The sequence below is a fragment of the Bombina bombina genome, chromosome 1 (assembly GCF_027579735.1).
Source record: "Bombina bombina isolate aBomBom1 chromosome 1, aBomBom1.pri, whole genome shotgun sequence".
Classification (NCBI taxonomy): domain Eukaryota; kingdom Metazoa; phylum Chordata; class Amphibia; order Anura; family Bombinatoridae; genus Bombina; species Bombina bombina.
Window position 1 is genome coordinate 253,901,270 of NC_069499.1, and position 24,289 is coordinate 253,925,558.

At 37.9% G+C, this 24,289-nt stretch overlaps 1 protein-coding gene across 1 annotated transcript in view; it reads right to left on the reverse strand.

Annotated features, from left to right (window-relative positions):
- COCH (cochlin) overlaps positions 1-24,289 on the reverse strand; it is a 128,141-nt gene that overhangs the window by 96,880 nt on the left and 6,972 nt on the right. The window contains exon 3 of the mRNA XM_053711869.1: positions 18,235-18,518. Within this exon, the coding sequence (XP_053567844.1) occupies positions 18,235-18,518 (284 nt within the window). The remainder of the gene's footprint in view (positions 1-18,234; positions 18,519-24,289) is intronic.

Genomic DNA, 24,289 nt, shown 5'->3' on the forward strand with positions numbered 1-24,289 from the left:
AGTTTAGGGGTACATAGGTAGTTTATGGGTGTAAGTGTACTTTAGAGCACAGTAGTTAAGAGCTTTATAAACCGGCATTAGCCCAGAAAGCTCTTAACTACTGACTTTTTTCTGCGGCTGGAGTTTTGTCGTTATATTTCTAATGCTCACTTCAGCCACGACTCTAAATACCGGCGTTATGAAGATCCCATTGAAAAGATAGGATACGCAAATGGCGTAGGGGGATCTGCGGTATGGAAAAGTCGCGGCTGCAAAGTGAGCGTTAGACCCTTTCCTGACTGACTCCAAATACCAGAGGGCGGTAAAAACCAGCGTTAGGAGCCTCCTAACGCTGGTTTTCACGGCTACCGCCCAACTCTAAATCTAGGCCTTAGGGATTACAAGTGTTAAATATCACTTGTGTACAAAAAATGTGTGTGGCAAACAAGTTAGATGTTAACAAAAACAGATATGCTCAACACAATGTGCTAAAAAACAATACTCTCCTTGTTAGAATAAAAAGATGACCGCTGCCCTTCCTCAGTCTCTCCCAAAGGACTGTGCAAACAAATGGACAAAACGAAATGGATGGCGCTGGTCTTGAGGTATAGTTAATTTCTAATGACCAATGTGTAGTAAATCTGCTTTCTCAGTCTGTCTCAAGCGGCTCTTTTGTGCAGCAATACGATTCTTCTCTTGTCTTTGAAGTTTTCTCGTATCTTCTGAACAATCCAGTCAACCGGTTTCGGTCTCCACTGACCTTTCTCAAGACTGGATTGTTCAGATGATACGAGAAAACTTCAAAGACAAGAGAAGAATCGTATTGCTGCACAAAAGAGCCGCTTGAGACAGACTGAGAAAGCAGATTTACTACACATTGGTCATTAGAAATTAAATATCACTTGCATGCAAGCAATATTAGAGCTCCAATTTGTAATACCAGCAAACGATAATGTGAGCTGATATTACAAGTAAATTGCAATGTGAATGCAAGCTCGCATTTACATTGCTGGGAAGCATCCAATGGGAACCTTATTCATAGCACCAGAACCTCGCAAAGCGAAGGGGGTAAGTATTGCAGCGTTGGGCAGCATTTTTTAATATATTTGTATATGACTGTATGTATATATATATATATATATATATATATATATATATATATGTGTGTGTGTGTGTGTTAATATGTGTATATACACATATTAACACATAAATATATATGTATAAAATCATATACATATATATTTACATTGCATATTAATTAATACAAAAAGAAAGAGGGCGCTTCCAGCTATAGGATAATGGAGCAATAATATAACTGACAATGGATACCTTAAAATAAGGTGATACAAAGAAATTTACTTCAGTATCTTATTATAGACCAATTAGGCTAAATAATAATAATAAACAATTCAAAAAGAAGTATATAATGGATAAGAGGACACTTAAGCTATAAAATCAATAAGTTAATATAGAAAATAATTTGTATAACTGACAGTTAATACTTTTCATTACATTCAAGAGACTATATACTCTATATCTAAAACACTTTTATTCAAATATAATTCATACAGATATGGATTATTTAGGTATTGCAAACAAAAACATATGAAGAGCATATAAAACATATAAAAAATTTCATAAATGTTGTGATCTATAATAATTCATAAATAGAGGAATAATATTGCACAAATAGTAAAAATCCAGTAGTGATTTTATCGGATATTACTTGGATAAAATAAAAATAATTGGTTGTTAGGAGGAAATAATACTTCAAACAGAATCACAGAAATACCAAAACAGAATTGCGTGATCTTGAACCATACACACAATATCTCTGAGGTTCGCCTGTACAATAGATGTGCATAATCAACAAATGCATGACAAAAAGACAATGCAATAGCACTTAGGCCCGATGATCGAAAGTGCTACGAGGTGGTGAAATATTCCAAGGGATCTGCCGCTATGTCAAGTGAGCCTGTCAAAATATTTCAAGCTCCCGGCATAGGGGCATCACCGAGAGGCATTTACTATACATGCCATTAGTCAGAGATGCTGGCTATAGATAACACCCAGCATCACCATCCATATTGGCAATGCATAGTAAAAGGATCCTTTGAAATATAACTACCGTGCCTAACCATTAATCCTAATACCACCAAACTGAAGTACCCCACGATTGCAAACTAACACTACACTAATAAAGATATAAATCACCACATATCCATCGCAAGTACTATCCTATTAACCCCTATGACTCCACATACCCACCGCAAGTACTAAACTATTAACCCCTATACCACCACATACCCACCGCAAGTACTAAACTATTAACCCCTATACCACCACATACCCACTACAAGTACTAAACTATTAATCCCTATATTGCCACATACCCACCGCAAGTACTAAACTATTAACCCCTATACTGCCACATACCCACCACCAGTACTAAACTATTAACCCCTATACCCCTATACCACCACATCAGATAACTCTGATAATATTATGGGAAGAAGAACCAGAGAAGGAAAACAGATAAGCAAGCTGAAATGACAAACAAGCTACTAGATCCACAATCTGATTGAACACATCTGGTGAAGAGACTATTTCCCTGGATGTAAAGACTGACAACTGAGAAAATCTGCTTTCCAGTTGTTCACTCCAGGAATATGAACTGCAGAAATCAGACCAGATTTGGCTTCTGCCCGTGAGGGAATTCGAGACACTTAAAGCACTTACATCATGGCTAGGGAACTGTGGGCTCCCCCTAATGAATGATATAGGCCACTGATGTGACATTGTCTGATTGGAAATGACGCTAAGACTCCTTTTTCAACAGAGGCCAAATCTGAAAAGCTCTGAAAATAGCACAGAATATTTATTGTCAACCTCGGTTTCCCAGAAACCCAAATCCCTTGTGCTCTCAGAGACCCCCAAACAGCTCCCCAGCCTGAAAGACTTGCATCTGTAGTGATCATAGTCCAGGTATGATGAGCAAAAGAAGCCCCCTGAATAATGAACTGATGATCCAGCCACCAAGTCAGGGACTGACTTGTTCTGTGATCCAAACAAATATTTTGAGACAGCTGAGTATGATCCCTGCACTACTGACGAAGCATACAAAGCTGTGAAAACAAGCAAATAGAATTGCATCTGAAGCTGCAATTGTAAGATCCAGTCCCTCCTTACAAAGAGCAACAGAAGGAAAAGAGATAGATGGAAGGTTCAAACAAGCTGACACCCATTTTAGCCTTCTCTGATCTGTTAGAGAAAGACTTATGGAGACTGAAACTATTTGAAACCCCAGTAAAGGAACCTTTGTCTGAGGCACCTAAGAACTCTTTGGAAAATTGATCTTCCAAAAATGCTGTTGAAAAAACAACAACAGGCTGGTGTGAGATACTAAATGAAGAAGATGGAGCCTGAGCCAAGATACCTTCCAGGTAACGATACACTGAGATCTAATCACATACAGTAGGGCACCCAGAACTTTTGAGAAAATTCTTGAAACTGTAGCCAGACCAAATGGTAGAGCAACAAACTGAAAATGCTTATCTAGAAAGGAAAACCTCAGTGAACCTCGTGTGAACTAGAACATGAAGATAAGCATTCTTTAAATCTATTGTGGACATAAAATGACCTTGCTGAAAAGAAGGCAGAAAATTATTTCCATTTTAAAAGTAGGAATTCTGGCAAACTTGTTCAGAGCTTTTAGATCCAGAACTGGTCTGAAAGTTCCCTCCTTACTCCTTATAAAATCCCATCCCCTGTTCCTGCAAAGGAACTAGAGCAATCACTCCCATATGGCTATATTTAGAGTTTTGTCGGTAAAGACCCGCGTAGCTAACGCAGCTTTTTTTCCCAGCGCACCCTTAAGACAATGCTGGTTAGGCTCCAAAAAGGGTGCGTTGAGCCGAATGTAACGCCACTTCAACCCTCAATACCAGCGTTGCTTACGGTTGCGGTAAGCTGGCAAAACGTGCTCGTGCACGATTCTCCCATAGGAAACAATGGGGCAGTTTGGGCTTAAAAAAAACCTAACACCTGCAAAAAAGCAGCGTTAAGCTCCAAACGAAGCCCCATTGTTTCCTATGGGGAAACACTTTCTAAGTCTGCACCTAACACCCTAACATGAACCCTGAATCTAAACACCCCATACCTTACACTTATTAACCCCTAATCTGCCGCCCCCGCTATCGCTGACACCTGCATTATACTATTAACCCCTAATCTGCCGCTCCGAACACCGCCGCAACCTACATTATACCTATGTACCCCTAATCTGCTGCCCCTAACACCGCCGACCCCATATATTATATTTATTAACCCCTAATCTGCGCCCCCCAATGTCGCCGCTACCTTACCTACACTTATTAACCCCTAATCTGCCGACCGGACCTCTCTGCTACTCTAATAAAGTTATTAACCCCTAAACTGCCACACTCCCACCTCGCAAACCCTATAATAAATAGTATTAACCCCTAATCTGCCCCCCCCCCCCAACGTCGCCGCCACCTAACTTCAAGTATTAACCCCTAATCTGCCGATCGGACCTCGCTGCTACTCTAATAAATGTATTAACCCCTAAAGCTAAGTCTAACCCTAACCCTAACACCCCCCTAAGTTAAATATAATTTTAATCTAACGAAATAAATTAAATCTTATTAACTGAAGTATTCCTATTTAAAACTAAATACTTACCTGTAAAATAAACCCTAATATAGCTACAATATAACGAATAATTATATTGTAGCTATTTTAGGATTTATATTTATTTTACAGGCAACTTTGTATTTATTTTAACTAGGTACAATAGCTATTAAATAGTTATTAACTATTTAATAGCTACCTAGTTAAAATAATTACAAAATTACCTGTAAAATAAATCCTAACCTAAGTTACAATTAAACCTAACACTACACTATCAATAAATTAATTAAATAAATTACCTACAATTACATACAATTAAATAAACTAAACTAAATTACAAAAAAAACAAACACTAAAATACAAAAAATAAAAAAAGATTACAAGAATATTAGGCTAATTACACCTACTCTAAGCCCCCTAATAAAATAAAAAAAGCCCCCCAAAATAATAAAGGTCCCTACCCTATTCTAAGTTAAAACGTAACCAGCTCTTTTACCAGCCCTTAAAAGGGCTTTTTGCGGGGCATGCCCCTAAGTAATCAGCTCTTTTGCCTAAAAAAAAAAATACAACCCCCCCAACATTAAAACCCACCACCCACATACCCCTACTCTAACTCAAACCCCTCTTAAATAAACCTAACACTACCCTCCTGAAGATCTCCCTACCTTGAGTCGTGTTCACCCAGCCGGGCACCGATGGACCAAAAGAGGACATCCGGAGCGGCAGAAGTCTTCATCCTATCCGGGCAGAAGAGGACATCCGGACCGGCAGACATCTTCATCCAAGCGGCATCTTCTATCTTCATCCATCTGGAGCGGAGCCATCTTCTTCCAGCCGACGCGGATCCATCCTCTTCAACCGACGCCTACTCGTCGAATGAAGGTTCCTTTAAATGACGTCATCCAAGATGGCGTCCCTCAAATTCCGATTGGCTGATAGGATTCTATCAGCCAATCGGAATTAAGGTAGGAAAAATCGGATTGGCTGATTAAATCAGCCAATCAGATTCAAGTTCAATCCGATTGGCTGATCCAATCAGATTGAGCTCGCATTCTATTGGCTTTTCCGATCAGCCAATAGAATGCAAGCTCAATCTGATTAGATCAGCCAATCAGATTTTTCCTACCTTAATTCCGATTGGCTGATAGAATCCATTTAGGGGTACATAGGTAGTTTATGGGTGTTAGTGTACTTTAGAGCACTGTAGTTAAGGGCCTTATAAACCAGCGTTAGCCCATAAAGCTCTTAACTTCTGACTTTTTTTTGCGGCTGGAGTCTTGTCGGTAGAGGGTCTACCGCTCACTTCAGCCAAGACTCTAAATACTGGCGTTAGGAAGATCCCATTGAAAAGATAGGATACGCAATTGGCATAAGGGGATCAGCGGTATGGAAAAGTCGCGGCTTGAAAGTGAGCGTTAGACCCTTTCCTGCCTGACTCTAAATACCAGCGGGCGGCCAAAAGCAGCGTTAGGACCCCTTAACGCTGCTTTTGATGGCTAACGCAGAACTCTAAATCTAGGCGATAGTTTCTAAATTTGAAACTAACTGAAAAAAGGCTTGAACCTTTAAGGGATTCCTCGGAACATTGGACTGAAGAAAAAAACCTTCTTCTGGGAGGCCTTGTTCTGAAATCTATCTGATAACTCTGAGAAATTATATTTAGAACAAATGCATACAGAAAGAGAAGCGGTCTACCAGGAATGAACAACAGCTCAGCAGCTTGTTCTATGAGAGTTATCACCTTGGAGCAGCCTCTTTTAGCCCAAGGGGCCGAATTATCAAGCTCTGAATGGAGCTTAATGCCCTTGTTTCCGCTCGAGCCTATAACTGGTCCGCCTGCTCTGAGGCCGTGGACATCAATCCGCCCGATCCTATACAATCGGGCTGATTGATACCCCGAATCTGCAGGGGGCGGCATTGCGCAAGCAGTTCACAAGAACTGCTTGTGCAATGATAAATGCCGACAGCCGATGTCGGCATTTATCGATGTGCGACAGACATGATACGCTACATCGTATCATATCCACTCCCACTTTAGTAAATTGACCCCATTATGTGTTCTTTACAGAGAAAACTTCCCTAAAGTATATCAGTCTGATACCACCTAGTAAATAAACTGAAGAGGTCTCATGTAAAACCGAATGAATGTAAGAGTATCTGATCAGACTTAAAAATTCCATACATAAAACTACAATTCCCTATAATGACCCACTGAAAGGAGACTCTTTGAAACAATGATTCTCCAGCCCTGATTGCAAAGAAACAATAAAAATATGTTGTAAGAAAAAATGCTAAAGGTAAAGAACGCATCCTGTACCAGTTGCTGAACACAATGCGCTTTCACAAGGATCTTTCGGATATGGGACAGAAGAACCTTCCGATTGGAGGAATTCTAAACCCATTCTGTATCCTTGAGAAATTATGTTGACAACCCAAGGATTCTCCACAGATTGAGACCAGGCCTTCTGAAAAAGTCTAAATCTGCCCCGAACCAGAATAGAATCTTGATCGGGGCCACACCTTCTTGGTGATTTACAAGTGGAAGAAGGCTTTGACTACTTAGTCTTGATCCAGGAAGAGACAGATTTCCAGGAAAGTCTGAACAATTCTGCTGAAGAGAAAAAAGGAGGAACTTTGGTTCCTTGATTGCCAAAAAAAAGAAAAGAAAAAGATTTGAAGATCTTTTTTTTTGTTACTTCACCAGTAACAATGAACATAAGAGCATCTAATTAAGATTTAAATAGAATATTTTCTTTAGAAGGAACAGATAGCAGTGTAAATTTTAAAACCAAATCAGCAGACTAAGGATCTCCTTGTCAAAACTGACCACGCTATGTTCTTGGCATTAAGGAGATAATGACAACAACAGCATCACAGATAAAAGCATTTGCTAGTGGAAAGAAAGAGGAAATCATTTTTCTTTTCTTTTTTTTTAAATCTCTTTATTGATTGCCGATAGCAAAAGAAATACAAAAAAACAGTTATACACAATAAACAATATATGCCGGTAACTTTCCTTATTATTATTTACATTATCCATCAGACTCAAATATTTTACACAATGCTAGACAGTAGAATCTGAAAATCAGCATATAGAAATCTTTTGTCGGCATTTTCATTTTTATAATTGACTTCATATGGCACTTGGTCATGTGAGGTCGTAGGGAGAAAAAAAAAAAAAAAGGGGGGGGGATAAGAATTAAAGGATTGAAAAATTACAATGTATTATTTTCATATTTTAATCCTCCTACCTTCTATGTTTATATCTCAACAGGATTCATAATCCAATTATACGGAAACAATTCTAATACTACCATCTTGATGAAACTAACGGAAGATAGAAAAGGCGCTAATATCTGTTTTTGAATAGCTAAAGGATATGTCTTTATAATGGAATACCATCCATATAAAAATTTCTTAATTCTTTTTTCTGACGGGGTCTGAAGATGGTAGGATTCAAAAACGATCTGCTCTTGTATCATCTGAATAACTATTGAGAGGAGGAGCTCTTCTTGCTTTCCAGCATTTTAATATACACTGTCTTACAACTAATATTGTAATATTTAAAGGATATACCCAGGAATAATCTTGGTTGGTAGAGGTCTTAAATAATAATACAATATCCTGGAATGTGAGGGAGATAGATGAATTATGGACAGTATTAAACCAATATGTAATTTTTAGCCACAGTTGACTTATCTTAGGACAGGCCCAAAACATATGAAACAGATCAGCATTTTGGTAATGACATCTTGGACAAACTGCGGATCTACCCTGATAGAATCTAGCGAGTTTAACTGGGTGTAGATAGAAGTTATTTATGAGTTTCATGTGCGTTTCTTTCCAACTTGAAGGAATTAGACACCTATCTAAGCTATTAAAACTCTGACAAATTCCATCCTGATCTATATCCGGAATTAACGGTATCCAAAAGTTACAGGTTTTATCTAAAAGGCATTGAGATTGTTTTGACAGCATGATATCGTACATCAATGAAATTGATGTAGTGCCCGCTATAAATCTTTGTAGGAGGATCCTGACATCAGACCACGCAACAGGCAAGGGCAACATCCATTTTTGTGTCGAGATAAAATGTCGAATCTGGAAGAATGCAAATAGATCAGATCTGGGTAAATTAAATAAAGCAAACAGAATTTCCCCTTGAAGTACTAAACCATCCGGACCTAATATTTGACATATCCGGTTTAAACCTTTTTCTGCCCACAGCTTAAAAGACCTCTGATTAATGCCAGGAGAGAAAAGTGAATTACCCTGAATAGAAAGGAATTCCGAAAAAGTAAAATCTAGCTCTAATATTTTACAAAATTTATGCCAAGCAAGAACTATGTTTTTAAATGTAATCATTGTAGAAACATTGAGAGGTAGCTGTCTAGAGTTACAATGTATTATAGCTGCCAAAGCAAAGGGATGTATCAAAAAAGATTCTTCTTCAAAAGTGGAATATATATTTGTTCTGGCCAGCCAGTCAATTGCAATCTTTAATAATGCAGCAATATTATATAATCTAATATCTGGAAGTGATAACCCGGCAGCCCCTGATTTCTGTGTTAATCTTGCTAAAGAAATACGAGGTTTTTTATTCGCCCATATAAATTTCGAAAAGTGAGAACACAATTTTCTTAAATCACTATTACGTAAAAGTAACGGTAAGTTTTGTAGCAGGTAAAGCAACCGAGGAAAGACAATGGTTTTAATCAGATTGACTCTCGCTGTTAAAGATAGAGGGAAAGAGGTCCATAGTTGCAAGTCAACTTTAATTTTTTGAAATAGAGAGATGTAGTTATCAAGATACCAGTGTTTCGGATTTTTATGTAATACAAGTCCCAGATACTTAATAGTCTCCACCTCCTTAAAAGCTCCAATGGGAAACCTGGAAGGTGATTTGCCCACGATCATCAATTCACTTTTTGCGGTGTTTACTCTATACCCTGAGAATGAGCTAAACTCTTCCAGCAACTGGGTCAAAATTGGGATAGATTGCTGCAAATTCTCTAAAAAAAAGTAGAATATCATCCGCATATAGTAGTATATTTAAACTGGATGAACCTAATGAAATCCCAGTAAAATACTTTCTTACCTGGATCGCAAGAGGTTCTAACGCTATGTTGAATAATAAGGGTGATAATGGGCATCCTTGCCGTGTACCACGCTGAAGTAGAATTCTAGGAGAAATAATACCATTTACTACTAAATGAGATATGAGTATATTCTATGAATACATTGTGCAAAATTCCCTTTAATACCAAATTTTCCTAATGATGTAAATAGGTGTTCCCACACTATGGCCTAGATTTAGAGTTTGGCGGTAGCCGTGAAAACCAGTGTTAGAGGCTCCTAACGCTGGTTTTAGGCTACCGCCGGTATTTGGAGTCAGTCAAAAAAGGGTCTAACGCTCACTTTTCAGCCGCGACTTTTCCATACCGCAGATCCCCTTACGTCAATTGCGTATCCTATCTTTTCAATGGGATCTTCCTAACACCGGTATTTAGAGTCGTGTCTGAAGTGAGCGTTAGAAATCTAACGACCAAACTCCAGCCGCAGAAAAAAGTCAGTAGTTAAGAGCTTTTTGGGCTAACGCCGGTTAATAAAGCTCTTAACTACTGTGCTCTAAAGTACACTAACACCCATAAACTACCTATGTACCCCTAAACCGAGGCCCCCCCACATCGCCACCACTCGATTAAATTTTTTTTAACCCCTAATCTGCCGACCGCCACCTACGTTATACTTATGTACCCCTAATCTGCTGCCCCTAACACCGCCGACCCCTATATTATATTTATTAACCTCTAATCTGCCCCCCACAACGTCGCCGCCAGCTACCTACAATAATTAACCCCTAATCTGCCGACCGCAAAGCGCCGCCACCTACGTTATCCTTATGTACCCCTAATCTGCTGCCCCTAACACCGCCGACCCCTATATTATATTTATTAACCCCTAATCTGCCCCCACAACGTTGCCTCCACCTGCCTACACTTATTAACCCCTAATCTGCTGAGCGGACCGCACCGCTACTATAATAAAGTTATTAACCCCTAATCCGCCTCACTAACCCTATAATAAATAGTATTAACCCCTAATCTGCCCTCCCTAACATCACCGACACCTAACTTCAAACATTAACCCCTAATCTGCCGACCAGAACTCACCGCTACTATAATAAATGTATTAACCCCTAAAGCTAAGTCTAACCCTAACACTAACACCCCCCTAAGTTAAATATAATTTTATTCTAACTAAATAAATTAACTCTTATTAAATAACTTATTCCTATTTAAAGCTAAATACTTACCTGTAAAATAAACCCTAATATAGCTACAATATAACGAATAATTACATTGTAGCTATTTTAGGATTAATATTTATTTTACAGGCAACTTTGTAATTATTTTAACCAGGTACAATAGCTATTAAATAGTTAAGAACTATTTAATAGTTACCTAGTTAAAATAATAACAAAATTACCTGTAAAATAAATCCTAACCTAAGTTACAATTAAACCTAACACTACACTATTAATAAATAAATTAAATACAATTCCTACAAATAACTACAATTAAATAAACTAACTAAAGTACAAAAAATAAAAAAGAACTAAGTTACAAAAAATAAAAAAATATTTACAAACATTAGAAAAAATTACAACAATTTTAAACTAATTACACCTACTCTAAGCCCCCTAATAAAATAACAAAGAACCCCAAAATAAAAAAATGCCCTACCCTATTCTAAATTACAAAAGTTCAAAGCTCTTTTACCTTACCAGCCCTGAACAGGGCCCTTTGCGGGGCATGCCCCAAGAAATTCAGCTCTTTTGCCTGTAAAAAAACACATACAATACCCCCCCAACATTACAACCCACCACCCACCACCCACATACCCCTAATCTAACCCAAACCCCCCTTAAATAAACCTAACACTAAGCCCCTGAAGATCTTCCTACCTTATCTTCACCTCACCGGGTGTCACCGATCGGTCCTGGCTCCAAAATCTTCATCCAACCCAAGCGGGGGCTAGACATCCATCATCCGGCGGCTGAAGAGGTCCAGAAGAGGCTCCAAAGTCTTCATCCTATCCGGGAAGAAGAGGCGATCCGGACTGGCAACCATCTTGATCCAAGCGGCATCTTCTATCTTCATCCGATGACGACCGGCTCCATCTTGAAGACCTCCAGCGCGGATCCGTCCTCTTCTTCCGACGACTTCCCGATGAATGACGGTTCCTTTAAGGGACGTCATCCAAGATGGCGTCCCTCGAATTCCGATTGGCTGATAGGATTCTATCAGCCAATCGGAATTAAGGTAGGAAAATTCTGATTGGCTGATGGAATCAGCCAATCAGAATCAAGTTCAATCCGATTGGCTGATCCGATCAGCCAATCAGATTGAGCTCGCATTCTATTGGCTGATCGGAACAGCCAATAGAATGCAAGCTCAATCTGATTGGCTGATCGGAACAGCCAATAGAATGCGAGCTCAATCTGATTGGCTGATCAGATCAGCCAATCGGATTGAACTTGATTCTGATTGGCTGATTACATCAGCCAATCAGAATTTTCCTACCTTAATTCCGATTGGCTGATAGAATCCTATCAGCCAATCGGAATTCGAGGGACGCCATCTTGGATGACGTCCCTTAAAGGAACCGTCATTCGTCGGGAAGTCGTTGTCGGAAGAAGATGGGTCCGCGGTGGAGGTCTTCAAGATGGAGCCGGTCCTCATCGGATGAAGATAGAAGATGCCGCTTGGAAGAAGATGGTTGCCGGTCCGGATCTACTCTTCTTCCCGGATAGGATGAAGACTTTGGAGCCTCTTCTGGACTTCTTCAGCCGTCGGATGATGGATGTCTAGCCCCCGCTTGGGCTTAGATGAAGATTTTGGAGCCAGGACGGATCGGTGAACCTGGTATGGTGAAGACAAGGTAGGATGATCTTCAGGGGCTTAGTGTTAGGTTTATTTAAGGGGGGTTTGGGTTACATTAGGGGTATGTGGGTGGTGGGTTGTAATGTTGGGGGGGGGTATTGTATGTGTTTTTTTACAGGAAAAAGAGCTGAATTTCTTGGGGCATGCCCCGCAAAGGGCCCTGTTCAGGGCTGGTAAGGTAAAAGAGCTTTGAACTTTAGTAATTTAGAATAGGGTAGGGCATTTTTTTATTTTGGGGGTCTTTGTTATTTTATTAGGGGGCTTAGAGTAGGTGTAATTAGTTTAAAATTGTTGTAATATTTTTCTTATGTTTGTAAATATTTTTTTATTTTTTGTAACTTAGTTCTTTTTTATTTTTTGTACTTTAGTTAGTTTATTTCATTGTAGTTATTTGTAGATATTGTATTTAATTAATTTATTGATAGTGTAGTGTTAGGTTTAATTGTAGGTAATTGTAGGTATTTTATTTAATTTATTTATTGATAGTGTAGTGTTAGGTTTAATTGTAACTTAGGTTAGGATTTATTTTACAGGTGATTTTGTAATTATTTTAACTATTTTAGCTATTAAATAGTTCTTAACTATTTAATAGCTATTGTACCTGGTTAAAATAAATACAAAGTTACCTGTAAAATAAATATTAATCCTACAATAGCTATAATATAATTATAATTTATATTGTAGCTATATTAGGATTTATTTTACAGGTAAGTATTTAGCTTTAAATAGGAATAATTTATTTAATAAGAGTTAATTAATTTCGTTAGATTTAAATTATATTTAAGTTAGGGGGGTGTTAGTGTTAGGGTTAGACTTAGCTTTAGGGGTTAATACATTTATTAGAATAGCGGTGAGCTCCAGTCGGCAGATTAGGGGTTAATGTTTGAAGTTAGGTGTCGGCGATGTTAGGGAGGGCAGATTAGGGGTTAATACTATTTATTATAGGGTTAGTGAGGCGGATTAGGGGTTAATAACTTTATTATAATATCGGTGCGGTCCGGTCGGCAGATTAGGGGTTAATAAGTGTGGGCAGGCGGAGGCGACGTTGTGGGGGGCAGATTAGGGGTTAATAAATATAATATAGGGGTCGGCGGTGTTAGGGGCAGCAGATTAGGGGTACATAGGGTTAATGTAAGTAGCGGCGGTTTACGGAGCGGCAGATTAGGGATTAATAATAATATGCAGGGATCAGCGATAGCGGGGGCGGCAGATTAGGGGTTAATAAGTGTAAGGTTAGGGGTGTTTAGACTCGGGGTACATGTTAGGGTGTTAGTTGCAGACGTAGGAAGTGTTTCCCCATAGGAGACAATGGGGCTGCGTTAGGAGCTGAACGCGGCTTTTTTGCAGGTGTTAGGTTTTTTTCAGCACAAACAGCCCCATTGTTTCCTATGGGGGAATCGTGCACGAGCACGTTTTTGAGGCTGGCCGCGTCCGTAAGCAACTCTGGTATCGAGAGTTGCAGTGGCGTTAAATTATGCTCTACGCTCCGTTTTTGGAGCCTAACGCAGCCATTCTGTGGACTCTCAATACCAGAGTTATTTTAAAGGTGCGGCCAGAAAAAAACCAGCGTTAGCTACGAGGGTCGTTACCGACAAAACTCGAAATCTAGGCGTTAGGAATCAAACGCTTTGACTGCATCTAATGTTAAAACTGCCATATCATATCTTCTATTTGGCTGCTCATGATTCCATGCGTAATCCAGAAAGGTTGTTAATTTGCGTATATTCTTACTTGAATTTCTATTAATCATGAACCCAGTTTGATCTGGATGAATGAGTTTTTGTAAACAAAGAGCCAATCTATTAGCTAGAATAGCGGTTAGAATCTTATAATCGGAATTTAAGACCGATATCGGTCTATAAGAAGCTGGGTCATCTGCGTCTTTGTCTTTCTTCAATATGAGAGTAATATTAGCCATTGAAAAATAAGCTGAAATCGGCGTACTTTCTGTATAATATTTATTAAAAAGCATCTCTAAGATGGGAACTAGTTCTTCCTTTAAGCACTTGTAGAACTCAGATGGAAATCCATCTGGGCCGGCCGCTTTGTTGTTTTTGAGTTTATCAATGGCATTACCAATTTATTCTCTAGTTATAGGTTCATTTAACACATTCACCTCCTCAGCTGAGATTTTTGGAGTCACTATTTTTGACCAGAATATCTCTTGATTGTCAGTATTTATCTCTACTTACGGAAAAAATCTGACAGCGCTCAACCTGCTTCCTCACAGCTCCTGGATAAAAGGGTATCTAGCTTACCCTGATAAGATTACAAAGAATTAACAAAACAATCCGAGAGCGCCAACTAGAGGCAAAGGAAGATTCTAACAAGAAAGTGAATAACAGTCAAAAACATTTATTTGAACATATATTAGAACCATGGATCCATGTAACATATACGAAAATGAGATGCAGTGAACATGTAGTTAAAAATACATAATCGGGTCAGTGGAAAATACAATACAGTAAAAAATACAATAAAAATACAATAAAAATACAATATTCCACAAATTAATATCACCAATTACGGGGATATACAAAATAAGAGTCACATTAAATGATCTCTTAAGAAGAACAAAATGTTTCTAAAAGAGTTTTTTAGAAAATTGTCCAAAGGAATTGTGGTGCAATTCTTAGTTGTAGCTAATGAGTCTAGAAATCCAGTGGAAAAAACAGTGATGAAAAATCAAGTATTGATGAAAAATCAAGTGAAAAATAATATATATAAAATCCAATTGAAATAATCCAAGTGTATATATAAAAGTGTAATATGAACGGGGGATCCCCCTAACACTAGTGGTAAGTGTAAAAATTGTGTAAAATTGTGTGAAAGTGTAAAAATAGTAAAAATATAAGTGATAAAAATGAGAATGAAATCCAAGTGATATTTAGTAAGAAAAAATATATTAGTGAATGATCCTCCTTATGAATTTCTCCATATGAGTGATGGTAATGGACTTTTATGTGCTAGATGACTTTTTGCTCACCAATTTTGTCAACGCGTTTCGGCCTCTATAAAAGGCCTTTCTCAAGTCTTGAGAAAAAGGCCTTTTATAGAGGCCGAAACGCGTTGACAAAATTGGTGAGCATTATTTCATATCTTTTCATATGTTAAAACGTTATTGCACTATGTTGTTGTTTTTTTAAATTACAGGGATAATCGAAGTTTACATTGCAAAGATCAAGTAAAGTCATCTAGCACATAAAAGTCCATTACCATCACTCATATGGAGAAATTCATAAGGAGGATCATTCACTAATATATTTTTTCTTACTAAATATCACTTGGATTTCATTCTCATTTTTATCACTTATATTTTTACTATTTTTACACTTTCACACAATTTTACACAATTTTTACACTTACCACTAGTGTTAGGGGGATCCCCCATTCATATTACACTTTTATATATACACTTGGATTATTTCAATTGGATTTTATATATATTATTTTTCACTTGATTTTTCATCAATACTTGATTTTTCATCACTGTTTTTTCCACTGGATTTCTAGACTCATTAGCTACAACTAAGAATTGCACCACAATTCCTTTGGACAATTTTCTAAAAAACTCTTTTAGAAACTTTTTGTTCTTCTTAAGAGATCATTTAATGTGACTCTTATTTTGTATATCCCCGTAATTGGTGATATTAATTTGTGGAATATTGTATTTTTATTGTATTTTTATTGTATTTTTTACTGTATTGTATTTTCCACTGACCCGATTATGTATTTTTAACTACATGTTCACTGCATCTCATTTTCGTATATGTTACATGGATCCATGGTTCTAATATATGTTCAAATAAATGTTTTTGACTGTTATTCACTTTCTTGTTAGAATCTTCCTTTGCCTCTAGTTGGCGCTCTCGGAGTATTTATCTCTACTGTAGAATATAAATTTTGATAATAAGAAACAAAAATTTTTCAGATTTTCCCTGTTTCAAAATGTCTAGTCTCATTATCTTTAATAACAGATATAAGATTTTCTTTCTTTCTACATTTAGTAAGACTAGCTAGATATTTAGCTGACCTTCCATGAAATCCCCTGTAGTATCGGTTTAATCTAATTTCCTCAATTAGTAGTTTTTGTTTTAAATACAGATCTCGTTACTTTCTGATAGCGATATAACTATCCCAATTTTGCGGTGAGGGGTCCTGCTGAACCTTTATACACATCTTCTGTACACTTGTTGCCAACGCAACATCTCTAGCTTTGATCTTTTTCGCACGAACATTTAAATACATAACAATCTCTCCCCTAAGCACAGCTTTAGCTGCTTCCCAAAAAATTTCAATTTTGTTTCTGTAATCTACATTATTCCTCTCATATTCTTGCCATTTTATTTGTAACCATGATCGGAACCTAGGTTCTGAACATAGAAAACGAGGAAAAAAAAATACAGCATTCTGGAAGTTACCCTTATTCATCAAAAAGAATGTTAATGAGATTATTGCGTGGTCTGATATCAGGATTTCCCCAATGTCGGGCTTTACTTGCCATATAGAAAGTGATTCAGACACCAAGAATAGATCTATCCTAGAAAATGTTCTATGTGCTCGAGATTCACACGTATATCTAAGACTGTCAGGATTATGAATCCGCCAAATGTCTGTCAATTTTAATTTGTTACAAAATTTCTTAAAATATTTTGCACTGTATCTGTTACTAACTATATTCCTTTGTGAGAACTGGTCTATCTAATGTCATATTAAAATCTCCACATATAACTAAATTTTGGTTTTTATATGGAAATACTTTATTTTGAACTTTTTCCCAAAATTCCATTGATAATCTGTTCGGTGCATATATATTACAAATTATAAAATTTATATTTTTAACTACTATTTGAAATAGAATATATCTAGCTTGACTATCAATCTCCATCTTTATTATTTTATAATCTAATTTTTTATGTAATAATATTACCACTCCACATTTTCTATTTAAGCCTTTAGTGGAGATTACTTCACCAACCCATTTGATCTTTAATTTAGCTGCTTCTATCTCATTTAAATGGGTTTCCTGAAGGAAAACTAAGTCGGGCTGCATCTTACCCAAAGTTTTGATTACTAACTTACGTTTTACTGGAGATGATATCCCCCCCCCACATTCCAGGACAACATCCTAATACTACCTGTCATTGTTGTTTGTTAACCAGCAATCTTTCCCTATTTTGTTTTCGAAAGGAGGGGGCAAAAGGGAAAGAAAAAAAAATACATTTTTTTTTTATAAAAATAAAATCAAAACCAAAAAATAATTGATCCAGAAAGGAACCATCATTCTAAACATCAAACTCAATAATCTACTACTTGCAGTATATTCTATGCATTTCATTTTTATCCCAAAGTTTTTAGGAATTCATTAACCTCTGTTACCCCATTAAATACTTGTCTACTGCCTTTATTTTCTATTACAATTCTAGCCGGGTACATCAGCCATGCATTTATACCTTTGTTTATCAACTGCGTGCAGTATGGAGCCATGGCTTTCCTTCTAGCAGAAGTTTCTCTGGAGAAATCCTGAAACAACAAAATCTTGTTGTTGCCGAATATCACCGGCTCATTTTTCCTTTTCTTAAAAAGATTCAATAATTCTATTTATTCTGAAACTTCAGGAGTTTGAAGATAATCATTCTCGGTCTAACTGACCCATTACCCACATTCCCTCTAGAGCCAGCTCTATGCACCCTCTCTACTGTCAGCGGTAATAAATGTGCTGGCATTCCCAGGGCCTGTGGCAAGGTCATAGAAGTGAATGTCATGAGATCCTCAAACTCCGGGAGCTCCGGAAGACCAATAACTCTAATGTTATTGCGCCTGGAGCGATCCTCCAGGCGCAATTGCATGTTTTTCAATTTATCCTCTTGCTTTTTTAAAGATCCTTGCTGTGTATTTATCTGATCCTCTAATACCGAGATCCTTTCTTCACCTTCAACTAGTCTAATTGAAAAATGCTTAATTTCTGAAGTGTGTCACAATATCAGTAGAAATCACTCCTAGCTCTTTCTTGATGGTGTCAAATTGGGGTGAAAAGATAGCTGATAATTGACCAATTAAGGCCTGAGTGTCTATAACTAAGGGAGCAGTATCCAATATAATATCTGCACCAATGTCTGCCGTCTTGGTTTTTTTAATCTTTGGATTTTGCCGGCATTTTTGGGGAACTAGTACTTGCTTGAGAAAGAAATTTTTCCATTGATATAATAAAAAATAATAAGAAAAAATACCAAAAAACGTGAACACTCTTAAATCAGTGAAAAACTAAAATATAAAAGATTATGGCCTAGATTTAGAGTTTGGCGGTAGCCGTGAAAACCAGCGTTAGAGGCTCCTAACGCTGGATTTAGGCTACCGCCGGTATTTGGAGTCAGTCAAAAAAGGGTCTAACGCTCACTTTTCAGCCACGACTTTTCCATACCGCAGATCCCCTTACGTCAATTGCCTATCTTATCTTTTCAATGGGATCTTCCTAACTCCGGTATTTAGAGTCGTGTCTGAAGTGAGCGTTAGAAATCTAACGACCAAACTCCAGCCGCAGAAAAAAGTCAGTAGTTAAGAGCTTTTTGGGCTAACGCCGGTTCATAAAGCTCTTAACTACTGTGCTCTAAAGTACACTAACACCCATAAACTACCTATGTACCCCTAAACTGAGGTCCCCCCACATCGCCGCCACTCGATTAAATTTTTTTAACCCCTAATCTGCCGACCGCCAACTATGTTATACTTATGTACCCCTAATCTGCTGCCCCTAACACCGCCGACCCCTATATTATATTTATTAACCCCTAATCTGCCCCCCACAACGTCGCCGCCAACTACCTACAATAATTAACCCCTAATCTGCCGACCGCAAAGTGCCGCTACTTAAGTTATCCTTATGTACCCCTAATCTGCTGCCCCTAACACCGCCGACCCCTATATTATATTTATTAACCCCTAATCTGCCCCCCACAATGTCGCCGCCAACTACCTACAATAATTAACCCCTAATCTGCCGACCGCAAAGCGCCGCTACTTAAGTTATCCTTATGTACCCCTAATCTGCTGCCCCTAACACCGCCGACCCCTATATTATATTTATTAACCCCTAATCTGCCCCCCACAACGTCGCCTCCACCTACCTACAATAATTAACCCCTAATCTGCCGACCGGAGCTCACAGCTATTCTAATAAATTTTTTAACCCCTAAAGCTAATTCTAACCCTAACCCTAACACCCCCCTAAGTTAAATATAATTTTATTCTAACTAAATAAATTAACTCTTATTAAATAACTTATTCCTATTTAAAGCTAAATACTTACCTGTAAAATAAACCCTAATATATCTACAATATAAATTATAATTACATTGTAGCTATTTTAGGATTAATATTTATTTTACAGGCAACTTTGTAATTATTTTAACCAGGTACAATAGCTATTAAATAGTTAAGAACTATTTAATAGTTACCTAGTTAAAATAATTACAAAATTACCTGTAAAATAAACCCTAACCTAAGTTACAATTAAACCTAACACTACACTATCAATAAATTAATTAAATAAAATACCTACAATTACCTACAATTAAACCTAACACTACACTATCAATAAATTAATTAAATACAATAACTACAATTATCTACAATTAAATAAACAAACTAAAGTACAAAAAATAAAAATGAACTAAGTTACAAAAAATAAAAAAATAATTTACAAACATAAGAAAAATATTACAACAATTTTAAACTAATTACACCTACTCTAAGCCCCCTAATAAAATAACAAAGCCCCCCAAAATAAAAAAATGCCCTACCCTATTCTAAATTACTAAAGTTCAAAGCTCTTTTACCTTACCAGCCCTGAACAGGGCCCTTTGCGGGGCATGCCCCAAAGAATTCAGCTCTTTTGCCTGTAAAAAAAACACATACAATACCCCCCCCCAACATTACAACCCACCACCCACATACCCCTAATCTAACCCAAACCCCCCTTAAATAAACCTAACACTAAGCCCCTGAAGATCTTCCTACCTTATCTTCACCATACCAGGTTCACCGATCCGTCCAGAGTCTTGATCCAAGCCCAAGCGGGGGGCTGAAGAGTGATGTCCATCCTCGGGCTGAAGTCTGGATCCAAGCGGCGGCTGAAGAAATCCATCATCGGGCTGAAGTCGGAAGTCCATCATCGGGATGAAGTCTTCTATCAAGCCGCATCTTCAATCTTCTTTCTTCTGGAGCGGAGCGGAGCCATCTTCTTCCAAGCCGACGTGGAACATCCTCTTCAACCGACGACGAATGACGGTTCCTTTAAGGGACGTCATCCAAGATGGCGTCCCTCGAATTCCGATTGGCTGATAGGATTCTATCAGCCAATCGGAATTAAGGTAGGAATATTCTGATTGGCTGATGGAATCAGCCAATCAGAATCAAGTTCAATCCGATTGGCTGATCCGATCAGCCAATCAGATTGAGCTCGCATTCTATTGGCTGTTCCGATCAGCCAATAGAATGCAAGCTCAATCTGATTGGCTGATCGGATCAGCCAATCGGATTGAACTTGATTCTGATTGGCTGATTCCATCAGCCAATCAGAATATTCCTACCTTAATTCCGATTGGCTGATAGAATCCTATCAGCCAATCGGAATTCGAGGGACGCCATCTTGGATGACGTCCCTTAAAGGAACCGTCATTCGTCGTCTAGTCGTCGGTTGAAGAGGATGTTCCGCGTCGGCTTGGAAGAAGATGGCTCCGCTCCAGAAGAAAGAAGATTGAAGATGCGGCTTGATAGAAGACTTCATCCCGATGATGGACTTCCAACTTCAGCCCGATGATGGATTTCTTCAGCCGCCGCTTGGATCCAGACTTCAGCCTGAGGATGGACATCACTCTTCAGCCCCCCGCTTGGGCTTGGATCAAGACTCTGGACGGATCGGTGAACCTGGTATGGTGAAGATAAGGTAGGAAGATCTTCAGGGGCTTAGTGTTAGGTTTATTTAAGGGGGGTTTGGGTTAGATTATGGGTATGTGGGTGGTGGGTTGTAATGTTGGGGGGGGTATTGTATGTGTTTTTTTTTACAGGCAAAAGAGCTGAATTCTTTGGGGCATGCCCTGCAATGGGCCCTGTTCAGGGCTGGTAAGGTAAAAGAGCTTTGAACTTTAGTAATTTAGAATAGGGTAGGGCATTTTTTTATTTTGGGGGGCTTTGTTATTTTATTAGGGGGCTTAGAGTAGGTGTAATTAGTTTAAAATGGTTGTAATTTTTTCTAATGTTTGTAAATATTTTTTTATTTTTTATAACTTAGTTCTTTTTTATTTTTTGTACTTTAGTTAGTTTATTTCATTGTATTTATTTGTAGGAATTGTATTTAATTTATTTATTGATAGTGTAGTGTTAGGTTTAATTGTAGATAATTGTAGGTATTTTATTTAATTAATTTAATGATAGTGTACTGTGAAGGTTTAATTGTAACTTAGGTTAGGATTTATTTTACAGGTAATTTTGTTATTATTTTAACTAGGTAACTATTAAATAGTTCTTAACTATTTAATAGCTATTGTACCTGGTTAAAATAATTACAAAGTTGCCTGTAAAATAAATATTAATCCTAAAATAGCTACAATGTAATTATTATTTATATTGTAGCTATATTAGGGTTTATTTTACAGGTAAGTATTTAGCTTTAAATAGGAATAAGTTATTTAATAAGAGTTAATTTATTTCGTTAGAGTTAAATTATATTTAACTTAGGGGGGTGTTAGTGTTAGTGTTAGGGTTAGACTTAGCATTAGGGGTTAATACATTTATTAGAATAGCGGTGAGCTCCAGTCGGCAGATTAGGGGTTAATGTTTGAAGTTAGGTGTCGGCGATGTTAGGGAGGGCAGATTAGGGTTTAATACTATTTATTATAGGGTTAGTGAGGCGGATTAGGGGTTAATAATAATATGCAGGGGTCAGCGATAGCGGGGGCGGCAGATTAGGGGTTAATAAGTGTAAGGTTAGTGGTGTTTAGACTCGGGGTACATGTTAGGGTGTTAGGTGAAGACGTAGGAAGTGTTTCCCCATAGGAAACAATGGGGCTGCGTTAGGAGCTGAACGCGGCTTTTTTGCAGGTGTTAGATTTTTTTTCAGCTCAAACAGCCCCATTGTTTCCTATGGGGGAATCGTGCACGAGCACGTTTTTGAGGCTGGCCGCGTCCGTAAGCAACTCTGGTATCGAGAGTTGCAGTTGCGTTAAATATGCCTCTACGCTCCCTTTTTGGAGCCTAACGCAGCCATTCTGTGGACTCTCAATACCAGAGTTATTTTAAAGGTGCGGCCAGAAAAAAGCCAGCGTTAGCTACGCGGGTCGTTACCGACAAAACTCTAAATCTAGCCGTATGTGAGGAAGAAAAATAATAAATAAAAAAAAAATTCCCTTGACTTGTGAAATTATGTGAATTTAGTGTATGCTAGAACACTTAGGTATGTGAATAGAGAACTATTTTAATTAACTGATAAACACCAGTTTATACCCTATTTAGGAAAGAAAAAACACTTTAAGTGTTAATGTATGTGAATAGGAAAAAATTCCTATCAAGTGAAATTAGATTGATTTATTGGGTGCAAAAGTTTTTGAATGTGTAAGAGAAAAAACTATTTTGGTTTCCTAAAAAAAAACGGCCTATACCCTATTCAGGAGAGAAAAAAACCAAATAACAGTATCTGTACAAAAAAAACAACAAACAAAAAACACCCAGCAGGGATAGCCAAGCGGCAACAATTGTATCACTAATCTTAACTTAAATATTATACCAGGTATACGTCTCCAAATATATAATTTCACAGGTTTATACTTCGACTAGATCAAACTGAAAAAGGCCCTTATAGCTTCTAATAGATTCTACTCACACTTTATCTAAGTTTGATTAAATTTACACTTTGCTGTTAAGGTGGTGATACATTTTTAACCCATTTACTCAATTTACATATATGACAAAAGTCCATAACATTAGGGCAATGAATTATATATCAAACATAGTTATCTTCAGGGCAAACCACAAAACAGAGTCATTCAGATAACTTCACTATACACCAATTGCCCTGTAGAAAAAATGTATTCCACCCTGCAGGAATCTTTCAACAACCGATGCCACACTGATTAACTCTTAGTCAATCCATTCCTGTGGATAAATTCTACCCAGTTCTTCTTATGGGTGATTTTTAGCACTCTTAGCCAATTTTAGCATAAAGGGTTAATAGATTTCTTTGCAATAGAGGGAACAAAAAAACACTGTGAAAGTTATCAGGTATACTTGCAATTCCCAAAGTGTATGCTTGTAATGGCGTCAGCAAGAAGAGTCAGACTTCTAGCCCCTAACGTTTCCAACCGAAGGGGGCCTCCGCTGCATCTACCGTTTCAACCTGACCACCTCATAGGCCCAAATCGGACGCTGGAGCCCGACTCCACCACACAGGTATTCACAGCTTTTCCGGAACTTTCACCTGGGATGTCAGTTGCAGATCCTTCCGCCGCACCCGGGCGGCTCTCACGGGGATGCGTCTCCAGACCAGGCTGTGACACTTGACCCGCTAACAGGAGACCCAGGAACCCACGGGATTGCAGTAATAAGGCGCTTGAGGGAGCTCCAGAGCTTAAGTATACCACAGGGATTTTCCTGTTACTGGGAAGGTATATACCTTGTAGATGGAGGCTTTCAATAGTTTAAAATCTGGAATGCGGCCACGC